Source organism: Falco punctatus, assembly GCF_963210335.1.
Source record: "Falco punctatus genome assembly, chromosome: 1".
Classification (NCBI taxonomy): Eukaryota; Metazoa; Chordata; class Aves; order Falconiformes; family Falconidae; genus Falco; species Falco punctatus.
This window is the reverse complement of record NC_137580.1, coordinates 81775368-81797690: the sequence shown is the minus strand read 5'-3', so window position 1 is coordinate 81797690 and position 22323 is coordinate 81775368. Positions and strand designations below refer to the sequence as shown.

At 39.0% G+C, this 22323-nt stretch overlaps 1 protein-coding gene across 5 annotated transcripts in view; it reads right to left on the bottom strand.

Annotated features, from left to right (window-relative positions):
- The window catches only part of KLHL2 (kelch like family member 2), a 63904-nt gene that overhangs the window by 6091 nt on the left and 35490 nt on the right, over positions 1-22323 (bottom strand). For 4 of the 5 annotated variants that reach the window (XM_080371052.1, XM_080371049.1, XM_080371050.1 and 1 more), the window contains 8 exons: positions 18543-18705; positions 7166-7275; positions 5081-5197; positions 3911-4060; positions 2815-2932; positions 1977-2174; positions 1116-1217; positions 63-191 (listed from right to left, as the gene is read on the bottom strand). In XM_080371052.1, the coding sequence (XP_080227178.1) occupies positions 63-191; positions 1116-1217; positions 1977-2174; positions 2815-2932; positions 3911-4060; positions 5081-5197; positions 7166-7275; positions 18543-18705 (1087 nt within the window). The remainder of the gene's footprint in view (positions 1-62; positions 192-1115; positions 1218-1976; positions 2175-2814; positions 2933-3910; positions 4061-5080; positions 5198-7165; positions 7276-18542; positions 18706-22323) is intronic. The other variant, XM_080371051.1, reaches the window with a different exon arrangement.

Here is a 22323-nt window from a genome sequence, read left to right as displayed (position 1 = left end):
TAGACACATTTTAAAACCACAAATTTGTTTCAGTTTTACATAGTTGATTCTCATCCACTCACCTGCTCCACTCCGTCTAGTGCTCATTTCAGCAACATAAGTCCACTCATTTGTATTAGCATCATAGCACTCTACTGAACTAAGGCACTGACGCGACGCCCCATCGTAGCCACCGACAGCATACAGTTTACCTGGAAGGATAACCAAGAAACCCAAAAATTTTTAATGCACACAGACTATATCAGTACACAGGCTGAGGAAAAGCCATCATTCTCTGAATTAGCTCCGAATCAGTACCTATCATCAATCAGTTACTGAGTTTCTATTTTGTAAACAGTCTGAGATACTACACTAAAGTTCTTGTCATTTTTAGGATGTAAAAGGCAGCCACTATCTAACAAGAACAACGCGAGTCAAAAGATTTTAAATTGCCCAGCTGAAATACAAAGGTACTTTACCCTGGTTTTCATTAAGAATTGTTCAAAAGCAAGCTAATTCAAGTATGTCCAGCACTGGAAGCTTGCAAATAGGCTTCCTAGAAATATCAAAAATTCACATGAAAATTACTTGCAGTGTCTGCATTTTCAGATGAGAATTAGCAGTGGTTCCTATGCAGTTAAAACACACACCTGAAACTATGCTAAGACCCACAAGCCAGCCCAAGTCTGCGCTGTGCAAGCAACATCCAGGCTATTCACCATTGAGCTTACTCAAAAGCCAGCAGTTTTCCTGGCACTGTCCTTGAGGTCATCCCCAGAGTGCAACTAGCAAAGTCAGCCACAGATAACAGTGTTGACAATACTGCAGTGCTACATCACTAAAGACCAATTTATAAGGTCATCAGTTCAGTCATCGGGCTCTCTAGCTTTGCTGACATGTAACCTAGAGCATGCATGCTTAGCAAGCTTTTCCTTCATTTGGCCTCAGGCACAGTGGAAGCTCTGGGAAAAAAAAATTAAACCAAGTAGAATGATTATGTATTGTTCGTACCATTTGAATTACAAGGTCGAGCAAAACCACAGATCTGATGTATGTTTTTTAAAGTGAGAAAAGGTAATAAGGTAAATGGTTGCTTTCCCCTCCCCCCATCTTTTTAATGTCATTTGTCAACTTACCTCCAACAACACCTACACCAACACTACTTCTTCTTGTGTTCATTGGAGCTACATGAAACCACTCATTAGTCTTTAAGTTGTAAACTTCAACTGATGATAAACCTACAAAGAAAATGTAACATTATTTTCTCTGTAAATCTGGATGCAACATACTCTCTACCTTCCAGAAAATTCTTCATAACTGAAAATTCAAATTATTTCATTTTAAGGACCGCTAATTACCGTGCAAAAGGCACAACTGCTGTTCTTTAGATAGCCAATTACAGTCAAGCCATTCTTGGTGTCTGAAAATGGGCAAATTAATAAAAGCTTTTGTGGAACTGAAAAATTCTTCCCTGGATTTCTTTCTTTCTAAAGTCAGTCACAATGCTCTCTCCTATATATGCTTTTGTAATAGTTATTAACAAAAAGCATCATCTCTGCACAAATGGTTTAATGCACCTGTGAAGAGAATGAACAGTTTATGTCCAAAGCTCTCCCACAGGTCAGAGAAAGCTCTTTGTAATCCTACTTATGCTACACGAAAATGCAGATACATATTTCGTATGCAAATAGGACAAAAGCGATCAGGTAATTTTTATGCTCACATCTTCCATGGGTTAAGGACTCTGACTATAGAAGGAATACTGGAAGGAAACTTGTTAAAGAGTCACTGATGCTTAAGCCTAAACTCTTGGATGGGAGCAAACAGTCTACTGTTCAGGTAGAAGGATGTGTCCACTAAAGCACATTCCACACCACAAGATGCCAGGCCAGGCTCGTGTCTGGTTTCATCACAGCTACCAGGGAAGAGACATTCAGGTTTGATAAAATTATGTCAAGCAGACAAAGCCAATCAGCAGTGTATAAAGGCAAATATACCTGTACTCCCATCAAATCCTCCCACGGCATAAAGAAGGCCATTTAATACAGCTGCTCCCAGTGTGCTTCTCCTGTCTTGCATATTAGCAACACTTGTCCACTGGTCCTTCACTGGATCATAGGAATCCACTGTGCGCACTCTCAAAGAACCGTTGAAACCACCAACGGCATAAACCATTCCTCCCATGTACACCATTCCTAGAGCAGGGAAGCAGGGAGGAAAGATACGCGTTTCAGTTTCTTTGTCAATTAATTTTATTCTGTACTGTCCCAAGTATGCAGATACGTGACACAACGTACAGTACTCATGACACTATCAGGCTTTTGACAGTGTCCCAGCGCCACAGTTCATTCAGATTGAGCACCAGAAGTTTGGACACTTTTTTTTAGTAATACCTCACACTTCTGAATGTCACGCTTGCGGAATTTCTTCTTGCTTATGTATCTCAGCTGCTTTAAGATGATATTTTTAGTCTTGGTTGGTCACTTCTTCACATTCTTCATCTCATTTAATAATAATAGGGTATTTATTAGCAAAATAAGTCATTATTATTATGCATAAATATTTAAATGTAGTTATCCTTTGTATCTATGGGAAGTAATAAAGCAGTTTATTCTACTGATTACAAACTGAAGCACAAATTAAGATCAAGTTACCAAACTTGTATTGCTCCAGATTAGCAAGTAATTCAAATGTTAAAAATGAACACTGAAGTCAAGGCTTAGCCCTTCTCAGATAAATATCTTAAGTATTGTTCCAAAGAACATACAATGCTTTATACAGATGCCCAAATCCTGAAGCATTACTAACCACAACAAAAAATTAGACATGGTTTACCCGCTCTACATCTTCTGGAAGGCAGTTCAGCCACCTGATGCCAACGCTCTTCTTTAAAATCATAACATTCAACACTGCGAATAGCCTTTGGTGCCTGTCCTCCAACTACCATCATCAACTAAAAGGGAAACAATAATATTTTTTAGTTATTTGCATATATGAGAGCACCTGAAAGGTAAAAAAAAAAAAGTGCTAAAAAAATAAATCAAGCTTCTGTACAAGAAATAACTACAGGACAATTCTCCTAAAAAAGAAATGTAAGTCTTGTGAACTAGGCAAAATTTGGGTGGGGTTTTTTTTGTTTTGTTTTTTCTTGTCTGTCATTTTATTTTTAGTGGGTTTTTTGTTTGTTGTTTTGTTTTGTTTAAAAAAAAAAAAAAACAAAACAACACATGCAATTTGTAATTATTGTGCCCAGAGAAAATATTTGAGGTAGAAAAGCAGGAATCAATTAGAATCTAGGTAGAGCTCCCACGAATGAGGCAAGTTCTGCTGTATCTTCACATCCTACTCTGACCTCAGGTCCCAGAATCCAGTGTCTCTGATGTTCAACGGTACTGTGACTATCCACCACAGAACAGCATTAACTGGTTCCTTTGACAGAAACATGCTAAATCCGCTGAATAGAATCTCCTATTCCATTATCACAGTTGCCACAATAGTACTCTGAAAATAAGATCATCTCTAACGTTTGAGATGAACTAATGCCAAAATGAACTAAAGGCATTATTTAGCTAAAAATTGCATAAAATGCCTCAAACCAGAAGACTCAGTCTTTGTTTTGATTGTTTGGGGTTTTTTTAAATAGGTTTACTTCCCCATAATTGTGTATTTCTCAAATGCTGAAGCACTTATTAAAAAATATTTATTGCTAGGGGAGGTAGCGGTCGTGGTGGTGGTGTGTAGGGTGGGAGACTAAAACATCTATGCCATAAGTAGTACGGAGCATGAAGCTAATCACTTGTTATATTTTTGTGATAAATAATTCTGTTACGAAAATTTTTACTGGAATATGCCAAGTGACAGTCATGCTGTCATGAAATCTTTTAAAATGCAGTTTGAAGAAATAAGTACATAAGAAAACCAAGTGTCCTACTTTTGGAAGGCTAGCAGGTGTTCTCAATTTTGTTCGAGTGCTTTTCATCAATGCTCGTTGCTCAGTTGGCAGCAAGTGATACTTCATAGCTTCAATGAGGTAATCTTTACAAGCACTGCTGTTCTTAACCAGTATTTCCTCTTCAACTCTCTGTTTATTAATAGAAGTTTAACAAGGTCTGAGCATATTAAGGAAGCAAATACAAATCACAATCTGAACTGTAATAAAGCCTGTGTCGTATCACACAAATGCAAATTAATCTAATTTTTTAGATTGTCATTTAACCAGTTAGACACAAATTTATGTGATGGCAATATGCAGTCACTAAAAATAAATAAAAATCAGAAGTTGATTCTCAGTTAGTAAGTTAAAGAAGCAGTGTTAGGCAAGGTAAATCACTTTTCTTACAATCTGTCATATTTCTTGACTTTTCAAATACAGGAAGTACAGAACTCCTGGGGGGGGGGGGGGGCAGGAGTAGCACAGACAAATTTAACAAATTAGTAAGCCACCCCACAACAGACAAGAGCAGCAAAACACCCAAAAACCCAAACCAAACAAAACCCCAAAACAATCCACACGAAGTGGAGGACATTTGCATCACAAACACGGATTTTCTAACCATAGTACCTACCAACATACTACTACACCTACTAACCAATGTTAATAGCAAACTCATATTTTCAATGTTAAATATTTATCCCGACACCAAAGTATTCAAAATGAGCTTATAAAATTTGAAAAAATGCATTATATTCGAACCAGGTAAAGGAATGTTTCCTTTGTCATTCATTCCTAAAAAACTTAACCAATAGATGCAATTCTGAGGTTGAAAATTCCCTTATGAAAACAAACCTTTTATCAAAGATCAAATTACAAATGAAAGCCAACTTGATCTCAGCAAATTAAATCATTCAAATTACTAGTGTGGTATGACAAGTAGACAACCAGACAGATTAATTACTTATCTATGTCATCCTGTATGTGGCAATCCCTCATTTGACATTCCATGTATGTGCACGTGCATATGTGGTAATTGCTGTCTGTTTATTTTTACTGTCAGTAACACACTGCATTACCCTGTTTAAATTTAAAATTATCCATCTGACATTAAAAATAAATAAGTGGAAATGTTCACGTGCAGAAGAATTAGTATTCCTTTTTGCTTACCTGAACTAAATATTCCCGGGATAGCAAAGGCAGCCGAACATGCTCCATCAGGCGTGCCATTAGCTCCTGCCTTACATCTTTGTCATGGTTTACCCACGCTATCACTGCTTCAAATACCTTCCAGAAAACAAACAAACGCAAGTCCCTTGACTTACAAGTTCATAAGTATGAAAATATCAGTGTGCCTCCAAAAATAGTTTTTGCTTATACTAAAATTCCTAATGTAAGAAAAGACAACAGCAATTACAGCTCCCTGTGTTCCTGTATTTATCCACTACAAAATTCTGAAGATGCACGAGCCAGTCTCTTTTTGTGGATATCTACTGTGCATAGCCATGCTACATTGACAAAATGCACACTGTAATTTCATTGACACTGAAAATCCAATAAAACTAGGTACACAAGCAACACAGCAGCTGCGATATTACAATCCTCATACTTTTCTGCATTTCTTGGGAGAATCAGCCTGCCACATCATCATTCAAATGACTTGTCACTGCATCTTAGGAGAAGCCTAGTTTCTTCTCTACTGCACAGCAGCTGTGCTAGTTTTGGCTGGGGCAGGGTTGATTTTCATCCCAGTAGCTGGTGTGGGGCTGCGCTCTGGATTTGTGCTGGAAGCAGTGCTGGTGACACTGGGATGTTCCCTTGCTGCTGAGCAGCGCTGGCACAGAGCCGAGGGCTCTTCTGCCTCTCACCCCCCAGCGAGCAGGTTGGGGGGCACAGGGAGCTGGGGGGCACAGCCGGGACAGCTGGACACAGCTGGCACAAGGGGTGTTCCAGAACATGTGGTGTCACGCTCAGGATATAAAGCTGGGGAAGAAGGAGGTGTGTGTGGGACACACTCAGAGTGACGGCGTTTCTCTTCCCAAGCCACTGCTCCAGTGACACAGCCCGGCTGTCCTGGGGGTGGCTGAATGTCGCCTGCCGATGGGACACAGTGAATGAATGCCTTGCTTTGCTTTGCTTGCATGGGCAGCTTTTGCTTTACTTTCCTTACTAAAATGTCTTTATCTCAGCTCATGAGTTCTTTCACTTTCACTCTTCTGATTCTCTCCCCCATCCCACTGGGGGGAATGAGTGAGCAGCTGGGTGGTGCTTAGTTGCTGGCTGGGGTTAAACCATGGCACAGCTCATCATACACTAGAGCATTTAAACCTTAATTACACTCCACAAAAGCAGCATCACGTGTATCAAAGTGACAGATAGATCTGGACCTTCAGGGTATTATGGGAACAGCAACATGACTTTGCTAGCTGCAGTTTAGGCAGAGAGTTCTTAGAATCAAAATTTCAAAAGTTTTAACACAAAACACTGCCCAGCCATACAACTCAGTTTTCAAACATGCTTTTGAACACAATTTAGCGTCATTTGAACAGAGGTGTTAGTACAACTATATATGCCTTAGAAAAAGAAAACCAACACATTTTAAATTGATCACAACTGGATTCAAGAGCTCAAAATGAACACGACTACAGCCTGAAAACCAGTAGAGGTTCAAAATGGTACACTGGGCCCACTGAAGATCACAGTTTCAAAAATGGCTCTGGAAGAATGAGATCTAGCTAACGCTGAGCCAATACACACTTAAACTCAGGTTTGGTTATACGGAGCTACCCAACCATCTCCTTTGCAAGCCGTATTTGTTCAGGTAGGCTTAACAGCCCACATACACATACAGTTTTAATTCCTTTGTGGGACTGATGATGATGTTAGTGGATAGCATATACTTGCTTTTCAAACTATTTTTGAGTTATTTATCCCTTGAAAAACCAAACTCCCATGTATGTGACTCACAGCATGTGTTCTATTTGTTCTGCTTGAGGATGAGAAGGAATTTCCATTTAATTCCATTTTTTCAAAGAACAAAGGGTTATGTGATTTTTAAGAGTTGAGACTAATATTCATCATCAGACTGACAACACTTTTGGGGAAAATCCTTTAAACTTGAGCACAATACATGCCTAATTTCACTGAGGAAACAAAGAACACATCCAACTAAGTGTACAAGTGCAGTAAAAGCAAGCTTACCCTCTCACCCAAAAGGATAAAAAGAATACTGGCATACAGATGGTCTTGCCTTACCTTCTCTTCTGAGGCAATTGTGAGTTTGTCACTGGATATAAGACTGCACACCTGCTCTACACCAAGATTGAGGTATTCTTCACTAAGTACAACATCAGAAAAATGCTGTTCTGTTTGGAGGAAAAGAAATATTCTAACACACAGTGCAAAATGTATCCCACTACAAGTATTAAAGCAACAGAGGAAAACAATTCAATATGCATTCTATTTTGTCATATCTAGAAGTAACACCTTAACTTAAAACATTTTATATAGGTTAAAGCTTGGTCTCACAATTAGCTTTCATATTTAAAGACTTTAAAATAATTGAAATGTTAAAACCCATTGCTACTTTTAGTATAATCATAGCAATTACCATTTTCAGCATTGCTTCATCTCAGCACTTGTCCTTGACAATACTTTAATCTCATTTTGCTAATTTTGTAGAAACCAATACAGCAAAATATTTCTATAAAAAGGATATAAAATCATAGATTCATTTAGGTTGCAAAAGACCTTTGAGATCAGAGAGTACAACCAATGATCCAGGACTGCCAAGCCCACCACTAAGCCACATCCCTAAGCACTGCATCTACACATTTTTTAAACACCTCCAGGGATGGTGATTCCACCACCTCCCTGGGCAGCCTGTTCCAATGACTGACCACCCTTTCAGTGAAGAAATTCTTCCTAACATCCACTATAAACCTCTCCTGGCAAAACTTGAGGCCTTTACTTCTTGTCCTGTCACTTGTTACCTGGGAGGAGAGACCGACCCCCACGTGCCTACAACTCCCTCTCAGGCAGCTGTAGGCAGCAATAAGTTCCCCCCGAGCCTCCTCCTCTCCAGGCTGAACACCCCGGTTCCCTCAGCCGCCCCTGCCAAGACTTGTGCTCCAGACCCCCCACCAGCCTCGCTGCCCGTCCCTGGACACGCTCCAGCACCTCCCTGTCCCTCTTGCAGCGAGGGGCCCAAACCTGAACTCGGTACCTGAGGTGCGGCCTCACCAGTGCCGAGCGCAGGGGGACGGTCACTGCCCTTGCCCCGCTGGCCACACCGTTTCAGACACCAGCCAGGACGCTGCCGGCCTTCCTGGCCACCTGGGCACCCTGCTGGCTCCTGCCCAGCCGGCTGCCAGCCAGCACCCCCAGGCCCTTTCCCCCCAGGCCCTGCCCAGCCGCTCTCCCCCAGCCTGTAGCGCTGCGGGGGGTTGCTGTGACCCAAGGGCAGGGCCCGGCACTGAGCCTGGTGGAACCTCCTACAGTGGCCTCGGCCCAGCCTGCCCAGACCCCTCATACACCCTGTATGTTTTTCAAAAACATGTTTTAAACCTGTAGTTCAACATGAATAGTGGCTGATTCATTAGACCTACCAGCAGCGTCAAATCAAACAACAAGCCTGGATCCTGTTCCATCAGTCAGAGCTTCTCCAAAGTCATAAAAATATTACGTATCACAATCTCTACAACATGTAGAAGGTGTGTAATTTTGACTCAGAGGGTTTTTTAATGGCTCAAAGTAAACAGAACTGACAAAATGTAGAATCAGGCATTTTATTTTAACATAGAGCATATATCTTTATCAAGTAGTTGTTCAGTTATTCAGTTGTCCTCTCCCTTTCTTAAAAATAAATTATAAGCCATTCAGTTGCTTAAAAAGTAGCTCCATACAGTTAACTTATTTCTCCCCTCTTCAGCTATTCTTATAGAAGTTAGATGGGACTAGAAGTTACTGGGAATTCAACAATTAATTCAAAATTAGAATATGTAGAGAAAAGTCAAACATATTCAAACAAAAGAATTTTTAAAAAACCTTTTGTATCACTCCACTAGTGCTACTATAGTTAAGACTCCACACCTGACAAACTGTCTTCAGCTGTTCAGAAAAGTTAAAGAATGCTGAATGCTTCCAGCATAAGGAGTCTAAATTTCTCAGGTCAACTTTGTAGGGTACAACAGCTTTTTCACACTGTACTAAAGCCTAGAGAGCATAAAAAGATAAACTTAACACTGTATAATTCTCATCCTTTATCTAATTCAGCATTCTGTTCCTTGAAACAGACAGCACAAATAGCTTCAGGCAAAAGTCCAAGAATATATACAAAAAGCACGGCAGTAACACCTCCTCCCATAAAGGTCTCACTATAATCATGAAAGATTAGAGACTGCTAGCCTGAAGAATGACATTTTACCTTAACCACATTTCACTAAACAATGAGTTCAGCGAGATACAGTTCAGTCCCCTTGAATCCTGTTAAATTAACTTTAACACTTTCCTATAGTAATAATCCCAGTCTCATTGAACAAAAAGCCCCACATCTAAACTTAACACCCAGTTTACCATTAATCAGTTTTTCATTTAATATCCCTGTGTTCTAATGCTGAATACATAGTAGGGAAAGCCACAGTCTGTCTACTCAAAATCATTCATTATTCTGTATTCCTTTTTAGCCTTCATCTCCCAAGCCCTGCCTTTTCAGTCCCTCATCCTACCAGCCTTTTCATTCATGCAATCGTCATCACTACAGTCCCTCCAGTTCTGCAGCATTCTCTTATGATGGATGGCTAATATTTTCTGCATTATTTCAGGCAATGGGAAAGAAAGGATGAGAAGAAATACTACCGATTTTTATAACACCACCATTATGTCTCCAGTCCATACAAACCTTTGTGTATGTTTGCTTTTCAGACTACCTATGTGCAGTTCCTTAAGCTGAAGTAGAATTTTCTGAGGTACTTTTATTGAAATAAGTATCTGATGAATTTTACTACTTGCATATGGCAAACAGAAATTGAGAAAGGTAATTTACATAAATTAGCTTTGATAAACTCCAAATTTCAAGTGACAGTGCCACAAAACAGCAAGCCTGACTGTACTCAGAAGCTGAGCTAGGAAGCAACACTCACACAAGTCTCAAGCCTGAGATTCAGAAGCCTTGTTCACCTTCCCTCGAGAAAGCTGATCCAACAGTGGATCACATCCAACAGGATACACTTCGTAAACTAGAAATCTCCGTTGATTTTATAGACTCGTATGTAAAAACCTTGCCTTTTCAAAGTCGATTTAGATTTATGACACACCCCAAACTGGAAGAGATCCAGCCTCTAAACCAGAAGAGTAAAAGTTGAGAATTTTCAAAGTAATACAATGAATGGAGGCTGCCTTCTGTTTTCTTGCCAGGAAGAGAATTGTAGAAGAAAACCTGAAAAAAATAGTACTTGAACAAAAACTAAGACTGCTTTACTGGATGCCAGCACCTGTCTTAAAGCACAAAACAAGGCACATGACCAAGAGAAGAAAGAAGTGTAAAAAAAAAGGAGAAATTAAAACAAACTACTCAGGCAATAGCTACAAGCTCAGGTTCTCTACCAACACCAGGAAACAAATCCTCAGCTGAATGAATTACAGAAAAAAGAGAAATTGGAGAGTAGATTGCTATATGAATTTTAGTCATAAAAAAAACAGGTAAGGTGAAATCACTTGTCTTTTAAGAACCAGATCTCTTGTTGTCAAGGAGACCATCTTAACTGATTGATAGATAACCTTTTGGCAGAAGCCAATTGAAATTACAGCTAAATGGGTTATTCAAAATAATTAGAAATTGAAAAGGAACAACGAAATACAAAAACACCAATTAAATCTCCCAGTGGAAATTTATTTAAAGCTGTTCAAATGTTGAAGACAGAAGGCATTATTTTATTATATATAAATCTAATGCTTATGAAATTCAAATTTTTGCTTCCTTTTGACAAGAAAGATATCAGCATCTTTGAAATAATATGATTCAAAAAATCCCATTTTGATCCTCTTTATCCAATAATTATGACAGAAAAATAGTATTGGGGCTGTGTGGGCTTTTTCCGCAATCTGCATTAGGATTTGTATTATCTGATCTTACTGCTCACATCCTGAAAGCTTCAGTAATCTGGAGATATTAAAATAAACATCACAAAACTTATGACATGATTATTTCATGCATCCCTCCCCTGAAAATTCTCTAGTTAGCTTCATTTCTATTTGGTGCATTAGGTAACATTTTCTTCATTAACATCTCCTAGATAAGCCAACAGATAGAACTGGAAGTTGGAATAGTTGCAATAGTAGGCTGGAAGTATTCATGAGAATAAAAAACTTATTTTTTTTCCCAAATCAGAATTTTCCACACAGTGTGCAACTTTGACAAATTTGTATTGGAATCCTGCCCCACTTCTTGCCACTTTACCCAGACATTGAAGCCAGCTGGCTCCAGAGTCAGGCAGCCTGGAAACAAGCTGGCTTAGGAGCTGCAGAGGCTTGGCTCCTAAATTCCCATTTCCTAAGCAAGTAGAATCCTACTTTTATTATTATCAAAACTAAAATCTGCCTTTAAAAACCGTGTCTTCCTTTTTAGGACATTTCTAAAATAACTGTTCCAATTGCATATGAAAAACAGATTTTCACATTTTCGCAACCGACAGAGACAGCTTCTATCTGAACAGCTAAAGATCTGTCCTTGCCTGCCCTGTACCAGCAGGATGGGACTTCAGCTTCAGGGACAAACTAAAAGAACAAAAAGGAAGTTCTAAACAACATGAGAGGGGCTAGTAACAAAACATTTGGGAGTACAGTAAACAATACCAGTATACAGAGCACAGGAGAGTAACAGGAGCTGTAAATGTACCACTTTTTGGTACTTTTTCATTATGGAGTCTGGAGATGTGTATTATACATGCACAGAGCAGCAGCAAGCACTTGACCTACCTCTTCTATCCAAAAGGCACATAATCTTGCTGGCCAGAAAGACATTGATGCTAACTTTATATTTTTCAATTACATAGGAAGGAAAGCTACATCTGAAATCTGCACAGGACATTTTATGCTATACACATTTGTTGATTAATTCACAAACACTATTTCACTCCTTTATATACCTACAGTCAGACCTCCCCTGCTTACTTGCCTTTACTAAATGGAATAAACAAATACAGTAGCAAAGGGCTGTTGAAGTTCCCTCGGATTAAAAAAACTTCCAAAGAATCATGGTGGCCAAAAAAACCCAGCCTGTAACCCATCTTCTCCTTTTTATTATATGACAGTGGCTGTTATCAGTGTTTGTCTCTCTGTATGACACTGCCATAGACTGCCTAAATTTCTGTTCCATCATTAATAGGCTTCAGTCATTTTCTAACATTTTTCTGAGGTGTTCCAGCAGCTGATGACACTTAATATCCATTTCCAGAAATCTTTTTAAGATTTTGTACACTTTCAGAAATCTTCTCCCAAAGATCTTCCCAAAGCCACATTAACAGGCATGAAGAACATGGCCAGAGCTTATCAGTGCCAGAGGCTGCAGCTGGAAAAAGGAGAAACCCCCTCATATTCCCTAGACCTTTTAACTACAATACAATGTCTACTAGTGTGTGAAGCAATATCACAATTGAATATATTGAGTCTCATAAGTGTCTTTTGTCTGGTTCAGGCCAACTATTTCTATTCTGCAGAACAGATGATGATTTTTTTTATAAAATAAATGGAGTACCTGCATTTTTATGACACAATAATGCTACAAAACTAGCTGGAACCTTCCAGAAATGTAGCTTCTTGCTGAACTGATAAAGTCTTGGTTTAGAGCAATGCAGAGAATGGGAGCTTGGAAAGATCTACAGCTTACATCCACTTAAAAGAACAATGGCAGTTTCTCAAGCAGATGAAACAAATATATTAGCAAGAATTCATTCATTTAATTATTGCTGCAATTCAAAATGTCACATTGTGATTGTTTTGGCTTGGGACATAAGGGTTTTGCTAATCATTTAACACAAGGCACTGGTCAAGCAGGAACTCCAGCCTTATTACAGAGGGTTAGGCACAAACCCTGCCAGCTGGGGAACCAGCAGAAACTAAACATTGCAGAACCAATTTTTTTTTACAAAAATCTGACTTACTTGTTAATTTCATGCTTAAGTAACTGCTTTTGAGAACACCATGAAATTCATAGCAGCCAAGGTAACAGCAGCATAGCAACAGACATTGCTACTCAGAATAGAATCATAAGAATGATTCTGCTAACTACATCCTTTCAATCTCATGCATACGAAGGAAGGTACACAAGAATAGTCTACAGACATGCATGCTTCCAAGTCTAGTCAGAGCACCAGAATCAAGAATGCTGTATCCCACAGTTAAGTACAACACACCAATCCCTGCTTCACAACATGTGGTAAGATTCCCTAACGAAAGTTTCTCCTCAGCACAATGCTAAAAGCCAAGAAGGTTTGCTGTGTAAAGCTGGTCTTCAAAAGATACTCCCTCCACAGGTAATCCGGTGTTTCCAAGCCCTGTACCAACCTATGCAGGGAGTGCAGGTACACTATTATTCTTTGGTTATAACTATGTCAAGAAATAAGCACTGAGCCAGTGTCATTCTAGTCCAAGCTGGCATACCCCTCCTCATTAAAAGGCTTTACCAACCTATCTTCGGGTGTCCCTGCCCGTGGCAGGGGGTTGGAACTAGACAACCTTCAAGGTCACTTCCAACCTAAATCATTCTATGATACCATTAGGACAACTACAAAATGCACCTTATTCTCAGGAAAAATTGTTATTTTTTACACATCCTCTAAGCATGTGTAAGATGCATCCCAGACAAAAACCAGGATGGACTAGCAGCGTTCATGCCACATACTCTTCACACACGAAGGGTGAGAGGTCTCAGCTGTACATAGTCCCTAACAGTGCAAGTGCGACAGGAACCTGAGCAGGACCGCTTGTTGGACCATCATGAGAATAGGCAGCCCCTCAGAAAATCGAATTTCAACAAAAGCTCATTCCAAGTAATCTGTATCAATTGTCCACGATTTTCAGGTCTCTCCATAGGCATCACAGATGTATATAAATGACTCAAATTATAGAAATCTCACGCCCTGCTACAGGAGGACCAACCTCACCATAGGATTATGAAGCTCCTGTTTTAGTAGAAGCAGGATTTTTACTCCCACTGGAAGGAAGTTCCAGAATTTCACTTTTCTAATAACTTCTGATCTACGTTGGCATCCATTTCTTTATGCCATCACTGTCTATTAGCAAAAGTATCACCCTGCCTCTTTTTCCTAAGTATAAAATAGCAAGTGTAACAAAAGAAAGACTGGGAGAAGTCCAAAAAGCATCCAAATGCTTCTCTAGCAGGGAAATATTTTCACTGCTTTTTCAATCTAATAATCCTATTCTGTACTCATTCTAGTTTCTGGAGCCCTAATCCCAAAATGTCTGTTCCTGGGAGTTAGCTGTCTGTGATACAAGGCCTAATTCTGAAAGGGCACAGCCATGTATCTGTGGATCAGACTTTTTTTTTTTTTTCAGTTGTTAGAAAGTCTTGACAAAGTACAAAGAGCTATTTGAGATAAAAAAACGGGGGGTGGGGGGTGGGGGTGGGGGTCGGGCAGGGAGAAGCTGTGATAGCTGAGATACAGGCAGTAAGAAGCTTGAAAATATCAAAAACATTGACCTGAACAGGTATAAAACTGTACAAAAGAAAACCAGGGAGTCAGCAGACATCCAGCAACACCAACAATCAGCCTGTTTCAAGGAGAAATGAAGGCCAACCTTTCCTCCCTGGATGCTTTTGCCAGGAATACTGAGCATGCTGGTGCTCAGCCTAGTAGCGTGCAAGTCCCACCTAGGACCAGCAAACAGTTTCCTTCTTTCCACTTGCCTGCATCCCGCTTGCAGAGTCTCTCTGAGCACAGGAAAGGATGCCTGAACAAAGTGAGCCAGAGAGGGAGCGTTACATGCTGGACACAGTTCCTGAGCTGACCGACACATTTAACCAATATTACACTCAAGGTCTTGCCAGGCTTTTAGATTTTATATTTCTAGAAAGTAATCTACAGAAATAGTAGCTTCAACTACTAAATTGAACAAAGATTATTCAGAAGTAACTGAAGTAGTTTAGAAGTAACTAAGGCACAGTCAGAATAGAAGTTGGAAAAAATAATTTAAAATTCAAAATTAAGCAACAGCTATACCAAAATGCGTTCCCTAAAACTTTAAATATCTGAACATTAATTCTAGTTAATAAACATATGCCTTGCTTCCTAGCGCATAAAAGGTCATATATCGCTTTTGGGATTTGATATTACTCAAAGAAAAAAAAGATTTAATTAAAGCTTTTTGCATAATAGTCTAAACAGAGTTATTACCAAGTCATTCAGTCACATACACATTAGAACTTCTCAAGTAAGATATGCATTACAAAAACTAGTACTTTCAGAAAAAAACTGAATAGCTTTTGATTTTTTTTAAATAGCCATCTAAATTATTTGAATACAATTTCACTAGACTAAAACTTCTGAATATAAATGATTTGTATACCTTAGTTTCACACTTAAGACAGCAACCAAGGATTCTGTTGACAGACACCTGATCATATGAGTTTGCTGCATTTCTGGTTTTCCCTTAAACACCCATACTTGATAGAAATACTACAATCTCCTGTAATTGTGTTAAAAAAGAAAAATCTATACTGGAAAACAAATTTTCTAGAAATTAAGGCAACTGAAAGCATTCATCAAAATCCTTTTTTTTTTTATGAGGTCTAAAATTACCCAACGCAATAAAAAGCCTATTATTTGGACCTAGACATATGAATTGAAGCACTTAGTGCTCTATTTTAGGAAAATCTTCAGGTTTAACTCTCTACTAATTGTTAATGATGCTAATTGGCCACTGTACATTTTAGAAAATTTATGAAAAGGAATACAATCATGAAATTTTTCTGCAGCCTTATCAGGACATTTAATTTTTAATTCTCTTCTCAGTATTGCTCTTGCACTAAGCCTGACAGAGTGCTGGGGATTAAGGAAGGCAGCACAGAGAGTGCAATGCAATGAAGTAGCTCACACCCTGACTATACACAGCACATTTATCTCAGGAGTAAGAACAGAATGTGAATTGCCTTAAAATTTAACACACAGATACAGCAAAAATACAGTAGGAGTTGAGCTGGCAGCTTGTGGTACGGGCCAGCAGTACTCCAAGAATATGATGACAAAAAAAGAAGCATAGACAAGGAAAGTGCCTTCTGGAGAAATCTGACAGAAATGGAAAAAGCTTGATTATGGAGGACAGAGGAGGTTAGTTGCAAGCACAAAAGTAGTAGAGAGATATTAAATAAAAGGTTCAGGTGAGGGTAATTCTGCTGAACTGGAAAAGCCAAGGATGAGAGGCTGGAATTTGATCCAGGGGAAAAGGAATATTGCAAAAGCAGTAAATTGACCTTTGCCAACAAAGTTATGGCAGAGATAGACTTACATTGCAGCAGAAGGAAAACATGGTGTAGAGCAGACTTGGTAGGGAAGAAAGAAAAGAGGAACACACAACTGAGTAGGTGAGAGAAAATGGCAGAGGAGAGAAAGTTGTCAAGTTTACAAACCTGAATGACTGGGAGAACACTGAAGTCACCAGTGACAGAGGAAGACAAGGAGAAGGGAAAGATGTTTAGATGGAAAGCAATTCAGTTTTGCTGAACCTGAAGTAGAAATGAAACATCCAAGAGACACTGAAAAGACAGGAAAAGGTCTGTGACTGGCAGGCAGTGCCAGCTGCGTGTAAGAAGGCATACCCGCGCGCTCCCAGCTGCCGGCACGGCGGCCTCGCCATTTCCAAACACTTCTGTCCGACTGAACGTTCACTGCCAAAGCGCTAATCAAACTATACTACTGGCTACTAAGTTAAACCCCATACAAGAGGCGGTTTTGTTCACTACAAAAAGCTTCAATTAAAAAGTAATTCTTCAGTGTAACATCTTCAGTCTCCACTCAAACATCAAGACCACAAGGTACTCCACACCCCACCACAGCATGATCGCTACTCGAGCGAATTAAAAGCCTTAGTTTGGTTACAGTGTTATGCTACAAACTTACAAGCTTACACAATGTTTCATTTACTCTTTAGCAATCCACCTTTTGCAAGCTTTTTTGGCATCAAGAGCAGTCAAGGTTTTAATCCGTTATGTTAAAAGTTACCAATTTAGTAACACACTCTGAAACTACACATATATCAGTTTCCAGCAGCAGAAAACAGGTTTGGAAGGAAAAAAAAGAAAAAAAAAAAGGATTCTAGCCTTCGCAGAACCATAGAAACGTAAGCTAGAAAGAATTTCAAAGCATCTAGTTTTGCACACAGATGTGATTTAGATCAACTTAAATCAAGTTACTCTATTTAGTTTTTTCACAGCTGCCAGTCCATAACATCCACAGACGACTTGCCTGATCTGTGTAACTTTTACAATTAGATTTTTTTCCTTAATATCTGAAACAACTTTAAAAATACCTCACAAGTTAAGCTTACTCAGTCATTTTTATGCACAGGAAGATTTGCATTCCTTGTCCTCCTCACCTTTTAGTTTCTTGACTGAAAGGACTCTCTTCTCTCACAGACTTCCTTGGATTCACTTCAGCCTCTGCATCTATCTTAAAGTGTGCTTCAGTATTTTTCCACCTGAGGCTTGACCAGCATGAAGAAAAAGGGAATTGCCTGCCTTGTCCCCCACCATACAACACTACTGTTACTACACCACAGAATCAGAATTGCTTTTTCATTTACAACAGCATACATAATAAAACCCTAATTTTCAAAGATGTCAAGACTTGCCATGAGCCAGTCCTCTTACATATACGAATAACACTATTTAAGATGACCATGACATTGTACTTTTAGCCATAGAATTAAGAACATTTTCCTTCAGGAAAAAATGAGAAACAACCCAATGGCAAGTGTTCTTTCAAGGAAAGTAAAACTTCGTTGGCTGTACAGTGGCTATACAGTCAGTTAGAAGATGCACCTCTATCTACTTCGTGTCAAGGAAGAAGAGCGAGACTGGTACGCTTTACAGCTCGGAATTTCAAGTCTTGGGCTAGATGAGTAGGATCTTCAGAAGACAAGTTGGTAACACAGTATTTATGGCAAGTTTCTTGCTTCTTTAGCCAGTGCAGTACAGGGGCTACAGATAGCTCCCCTCCATGCCCTTATCTTCTTTCTTCCCCTATGTACTTCCTACAGACTTCTGCTTGTGCCAGAATTTTAATTCTTCTTTCCTGATTTCCACACCTAAGTGATGGTGTAAAATTTTAAACAGAAAGCTAGCTTCTTTCTGAATTACAAATTGCTTGGACCCTGCGTGGCCCTGATAAGCACAATGGGGCAGCATCTTCACAGCCTATTCTAACTATGTTCCAGCCACGAGACTTTAGTTCTCTTAAAGACATTCATATCAAAAACACTCTTCATCAGAAGATACATGTCTGCAATACCCTGGATAAAATTCAGTTTCCTCTGGTTGGGACTGGGTGGGCATCATACCCGTATGCGTGTATCCACACAGACAGATACCAAGCTACACGCTATACTAACGGTAACTTGCCTGCATATGTGTTGGCCTTGTTCAAGAGATCTGTGCATGCGTGCATGTCAGCAAAAGCACGGATCCCTAAGCAGTTGATAGGATGAAGCTGGGATTCCAAAAATTCACAGCAAGTCCTTTTCACATCCTGCAGTTGCAAGAGACCAGCTGCTGGGAGCAGTACCTGTAAGAAGCAAGCAGGTGTTAATATCTCAATTCAATTCTGAGCTTACACAAGAGGTTTCCCAATATTAATACAGAAAACGAAAGAATCCATTAAAAAATTAAGACTAAAACAGAGAGGACAATTTCAGCGTTATGCAACTGAAGAACTTTAAACCCAACATAAACATGATTTTATCTCCCTGCAAATACCGTTTAAGATTTAAAATAACAAGCAGCACCTCTATGAACACCATGTTCACTGGAAAATCATTCCATAGATTATAATTTCTCACACTTCATGTAAATTCTTCCCAATATTCATTCACAAGTTCCCTTCTTACTGTTCCCAACACTCCATAATTACATCTCGTTTCCACACCTTCAGCATTAGATATTTCTTTAAATCAAAGTTTTCTAGACCATGATAGAATATGTAAATCTTGTTTGCATGCAAGTGCTGGACATTGTACCACTTTTTAGCATCAATAATAAGCATCTTCATGCAATTGATTCCAGCACAGACTCAACTCAGCTTCCAAAGAAGTCTGTGACCTTCTTGGAAGACTGACAATTCAGGCATTTAAAAGCCCGAACATACAAGATATTCTGTAACTCATTAAAAATCTGTATCAGTAAGGAATTAGTCTAAATTACTATCTGTCCTTCAACTTTCACAAAGCAAGCAAAAAGTAAAGAGGAATTTAAAAATCTCTATCATATACACCTTATTTGCTCACTAAAACTTAAACATGAGATTTAGGTGAGCTATAATTGTGCCTTTGAGTGAAATTCCATCCTGCTAGCTACAATTTTTTCTTCACTATATTTTACTTTTCTGTGCCTTTGACAGCTATTTTAATGAGACTTCTATTTTAGAACACTTAAGTGTGAAATTAACGTTAGCTTGCATCTTCAGTGGATGACAAGTAAGATTTTAACACAGATATCTTGCAACTGTTCACTTACATATAGAGAAAACATACACTATAGGGCTGCATCAAGTAAGCAAAAACCACATTAAAGACAACAGCTGCACAACACTTGTTAATATTTGCTTTTCATTTAAGCAACTACCTGGACAGAATTAGAGAGAGTCAAACAAGAAGAAAACGGGAAGAATAAAGAGAGCTGGAAGAGCACAGTAAAACGATTTAGAAAACTGTACCATGTACTACATGGAAGCTGCAGAAAATACTTCTAATTTATTGCCCTTTGGAAGAAGCTTTAGTCTTATTGTCTGTAAAATAATTTGCCATCATCTCTGTAAGCGTCCATCTACTTGGCTTCTAAAGAGCTACTGTTACTGTTTACTCTTTAGACTTCTTTTCTTGAAATAAAGCTAACAAGTATGACCAAACTAAAAGAAAAAGGACTTCAGTTGATACAAACTTGTAAAGCTAACATTTGCTTTAAACTTCATTTTTTGGTCCCACTTCTACTATTTATGGCTGTTCCTCTCCCTTAAACTTGCCATATATGAAGCCTGCTTGAAACCCATCTTTCTATTCCTCAAAATATTAATCCCCAATTTGAAGCAGTAATCCACTAAAGCATCTGTTTTACACATACGGCTTTCAATATAGACAGCAAAAAGGAAGGATCATACATTTAACAAGAGTTTGCTTTTAATGCCAACTGTTAATGAAAGAGAAGTGAAGGAAAAACACAAATGTGATTGCAGAGAGACACAGACTGCTGCTAATAACTAACTAAATAAAATAGCTAAACTAGTTTAAATCTCTGAAAGTACCAAATAAGTCGACAAAAATAAGCAGAGAAGATGCGTACGTAATAGGCACAAACATGATAAAGTCACACAGCTGAAAACAAATCTAGTTAGCTTAAAGGTTACTAATGACAAGGTTAAAACAGTACAGTGAACTCATTTTATTTTAGCATGTTTATGAAAATGTAAAAATAATGTTACTAATAAAATTTCTATTACTAGAACTAAAGTATGATTAGTTGTAACAGTGAGTAGGTAATTCATTTGACAGTGAATTCTAGGCTAAGATATGTTCATGAAATTACATACCAAAAACTCAAGGCCAGAAATATAATACAAGTATTTATTTGCACAAGTCATCCAAATGAAGCAAACAAGGATTAATATTTTGAGGAATAGAAAGATGGTTTTCAAGCAGGCTTCATACATGGCAAGTTTAAGGGAGAGGAGCAGCCATAAATAGTAGAAGCGGGACCAAAAAACCTGCTTACAAATTCAGTAATTCAAACACAGTCCTAGGTAATTTTAGGAATGTTATCAGTATAGTTGAGCAAGTAACTCCGAGAACAATCCTTGCCTGCTTAAATGGATTCAGTAGAAAAGTGCAAATCATCACCAAAACAGTAAACAAAATCAAAAGGTGCAATTTGAGAATCGTATATGCAGAAAAGAATTTAAGATTTGTACGCCCAGTCACACTGAGCCACTTGCTGGCTCATATGTAGAGTCAAAGCAGTGTTACAAGAACAAGATCACTCTTCATTATGCAATATTTACATCTGTTCTTAGATGATTGTAATTGAGTTTGTAAAGTTGTAGATTTTAATACAGTTTAGTTATCAAACAATAAAACATTAAAATCTAAATCTATTTATGTGTATTCCACTACTAAAAAAGATAGGAGAGGCAAAGTGCATCAAATTTATGCAGTGGGCTTTGGTTCCTAGGCAACGCGAGCTGCGGTACCATTCAGCCATTTCCATCTGCACCTATAGAACCCTCAGCCTGGAGCTGCAACAACCTGCATTTAACAACACTGTTTCATCACAGGCAGATTGACGCTGCTGAAGCCAGGGACAAAACCACACAGGGAAAAAAAGACCAGAACAACACAAGCTCCTCTCAAACCCATTATAAAAAAAAAAAAAAAAAAAAAAAAAAAAAGAAAAAAAGAAAAGGACTACGTTACAACTGGACAACTGCAGTACAGATGAAGTTTAACTGCTGCTGGCTAAACCGGTGGGCTATCACTCAGATTTATTTCCAAAAATAGCCAGTAGGGGGTGTCCTAACTTCCCTTAAAGATCAAAAATACTTGAATATGCATGCCGCTCTGTACTGCAAGAAATACGGGGGGGGGGGACACATCTCCAATTGCTTATTCTATGAAAATATCTCATCACAGCGGTGGTTGTTTTAATAATAAAAAGCTTGAACAGATAATTATTACAGATGGCAAGTAATAAATTATATATTCTCTTTTTTGTTTCAAAATTGTGGTGATGAATCTTGGAACGACTGCTAGATTTCCTAAAGCGGATAATTTAACCCTTAAAGGTCTGACAGCTGTTCCCTGACTGCGCCCTCCTGGCTCTCCTCCCTGCAGTGGCACTCCTGTTCCCACAGCTGTGTGCACCTGCCCTGCCACATCCACCTTCCAGCCACGCAGACAGACAGGACTGTGAGCAGGCACAAGGCTTTATTTTAAAATCCACCTGCAGGTCACCTGCATAGCCAGGAGGGATCCACTTAAGGCCCTAAACTCAGGTCCCCGTTTCCACCGGAGTAGATTCAAGCCCTTCAGAGTAACTCAGACCACCAAGCTGCACCCCAGGCTGCTGCCTTCTCTTGTGGCCCTTCAGGTACGTGCCAGGCGTACACTGACTGAGGGTACTGACCTTGCCTGCAGCT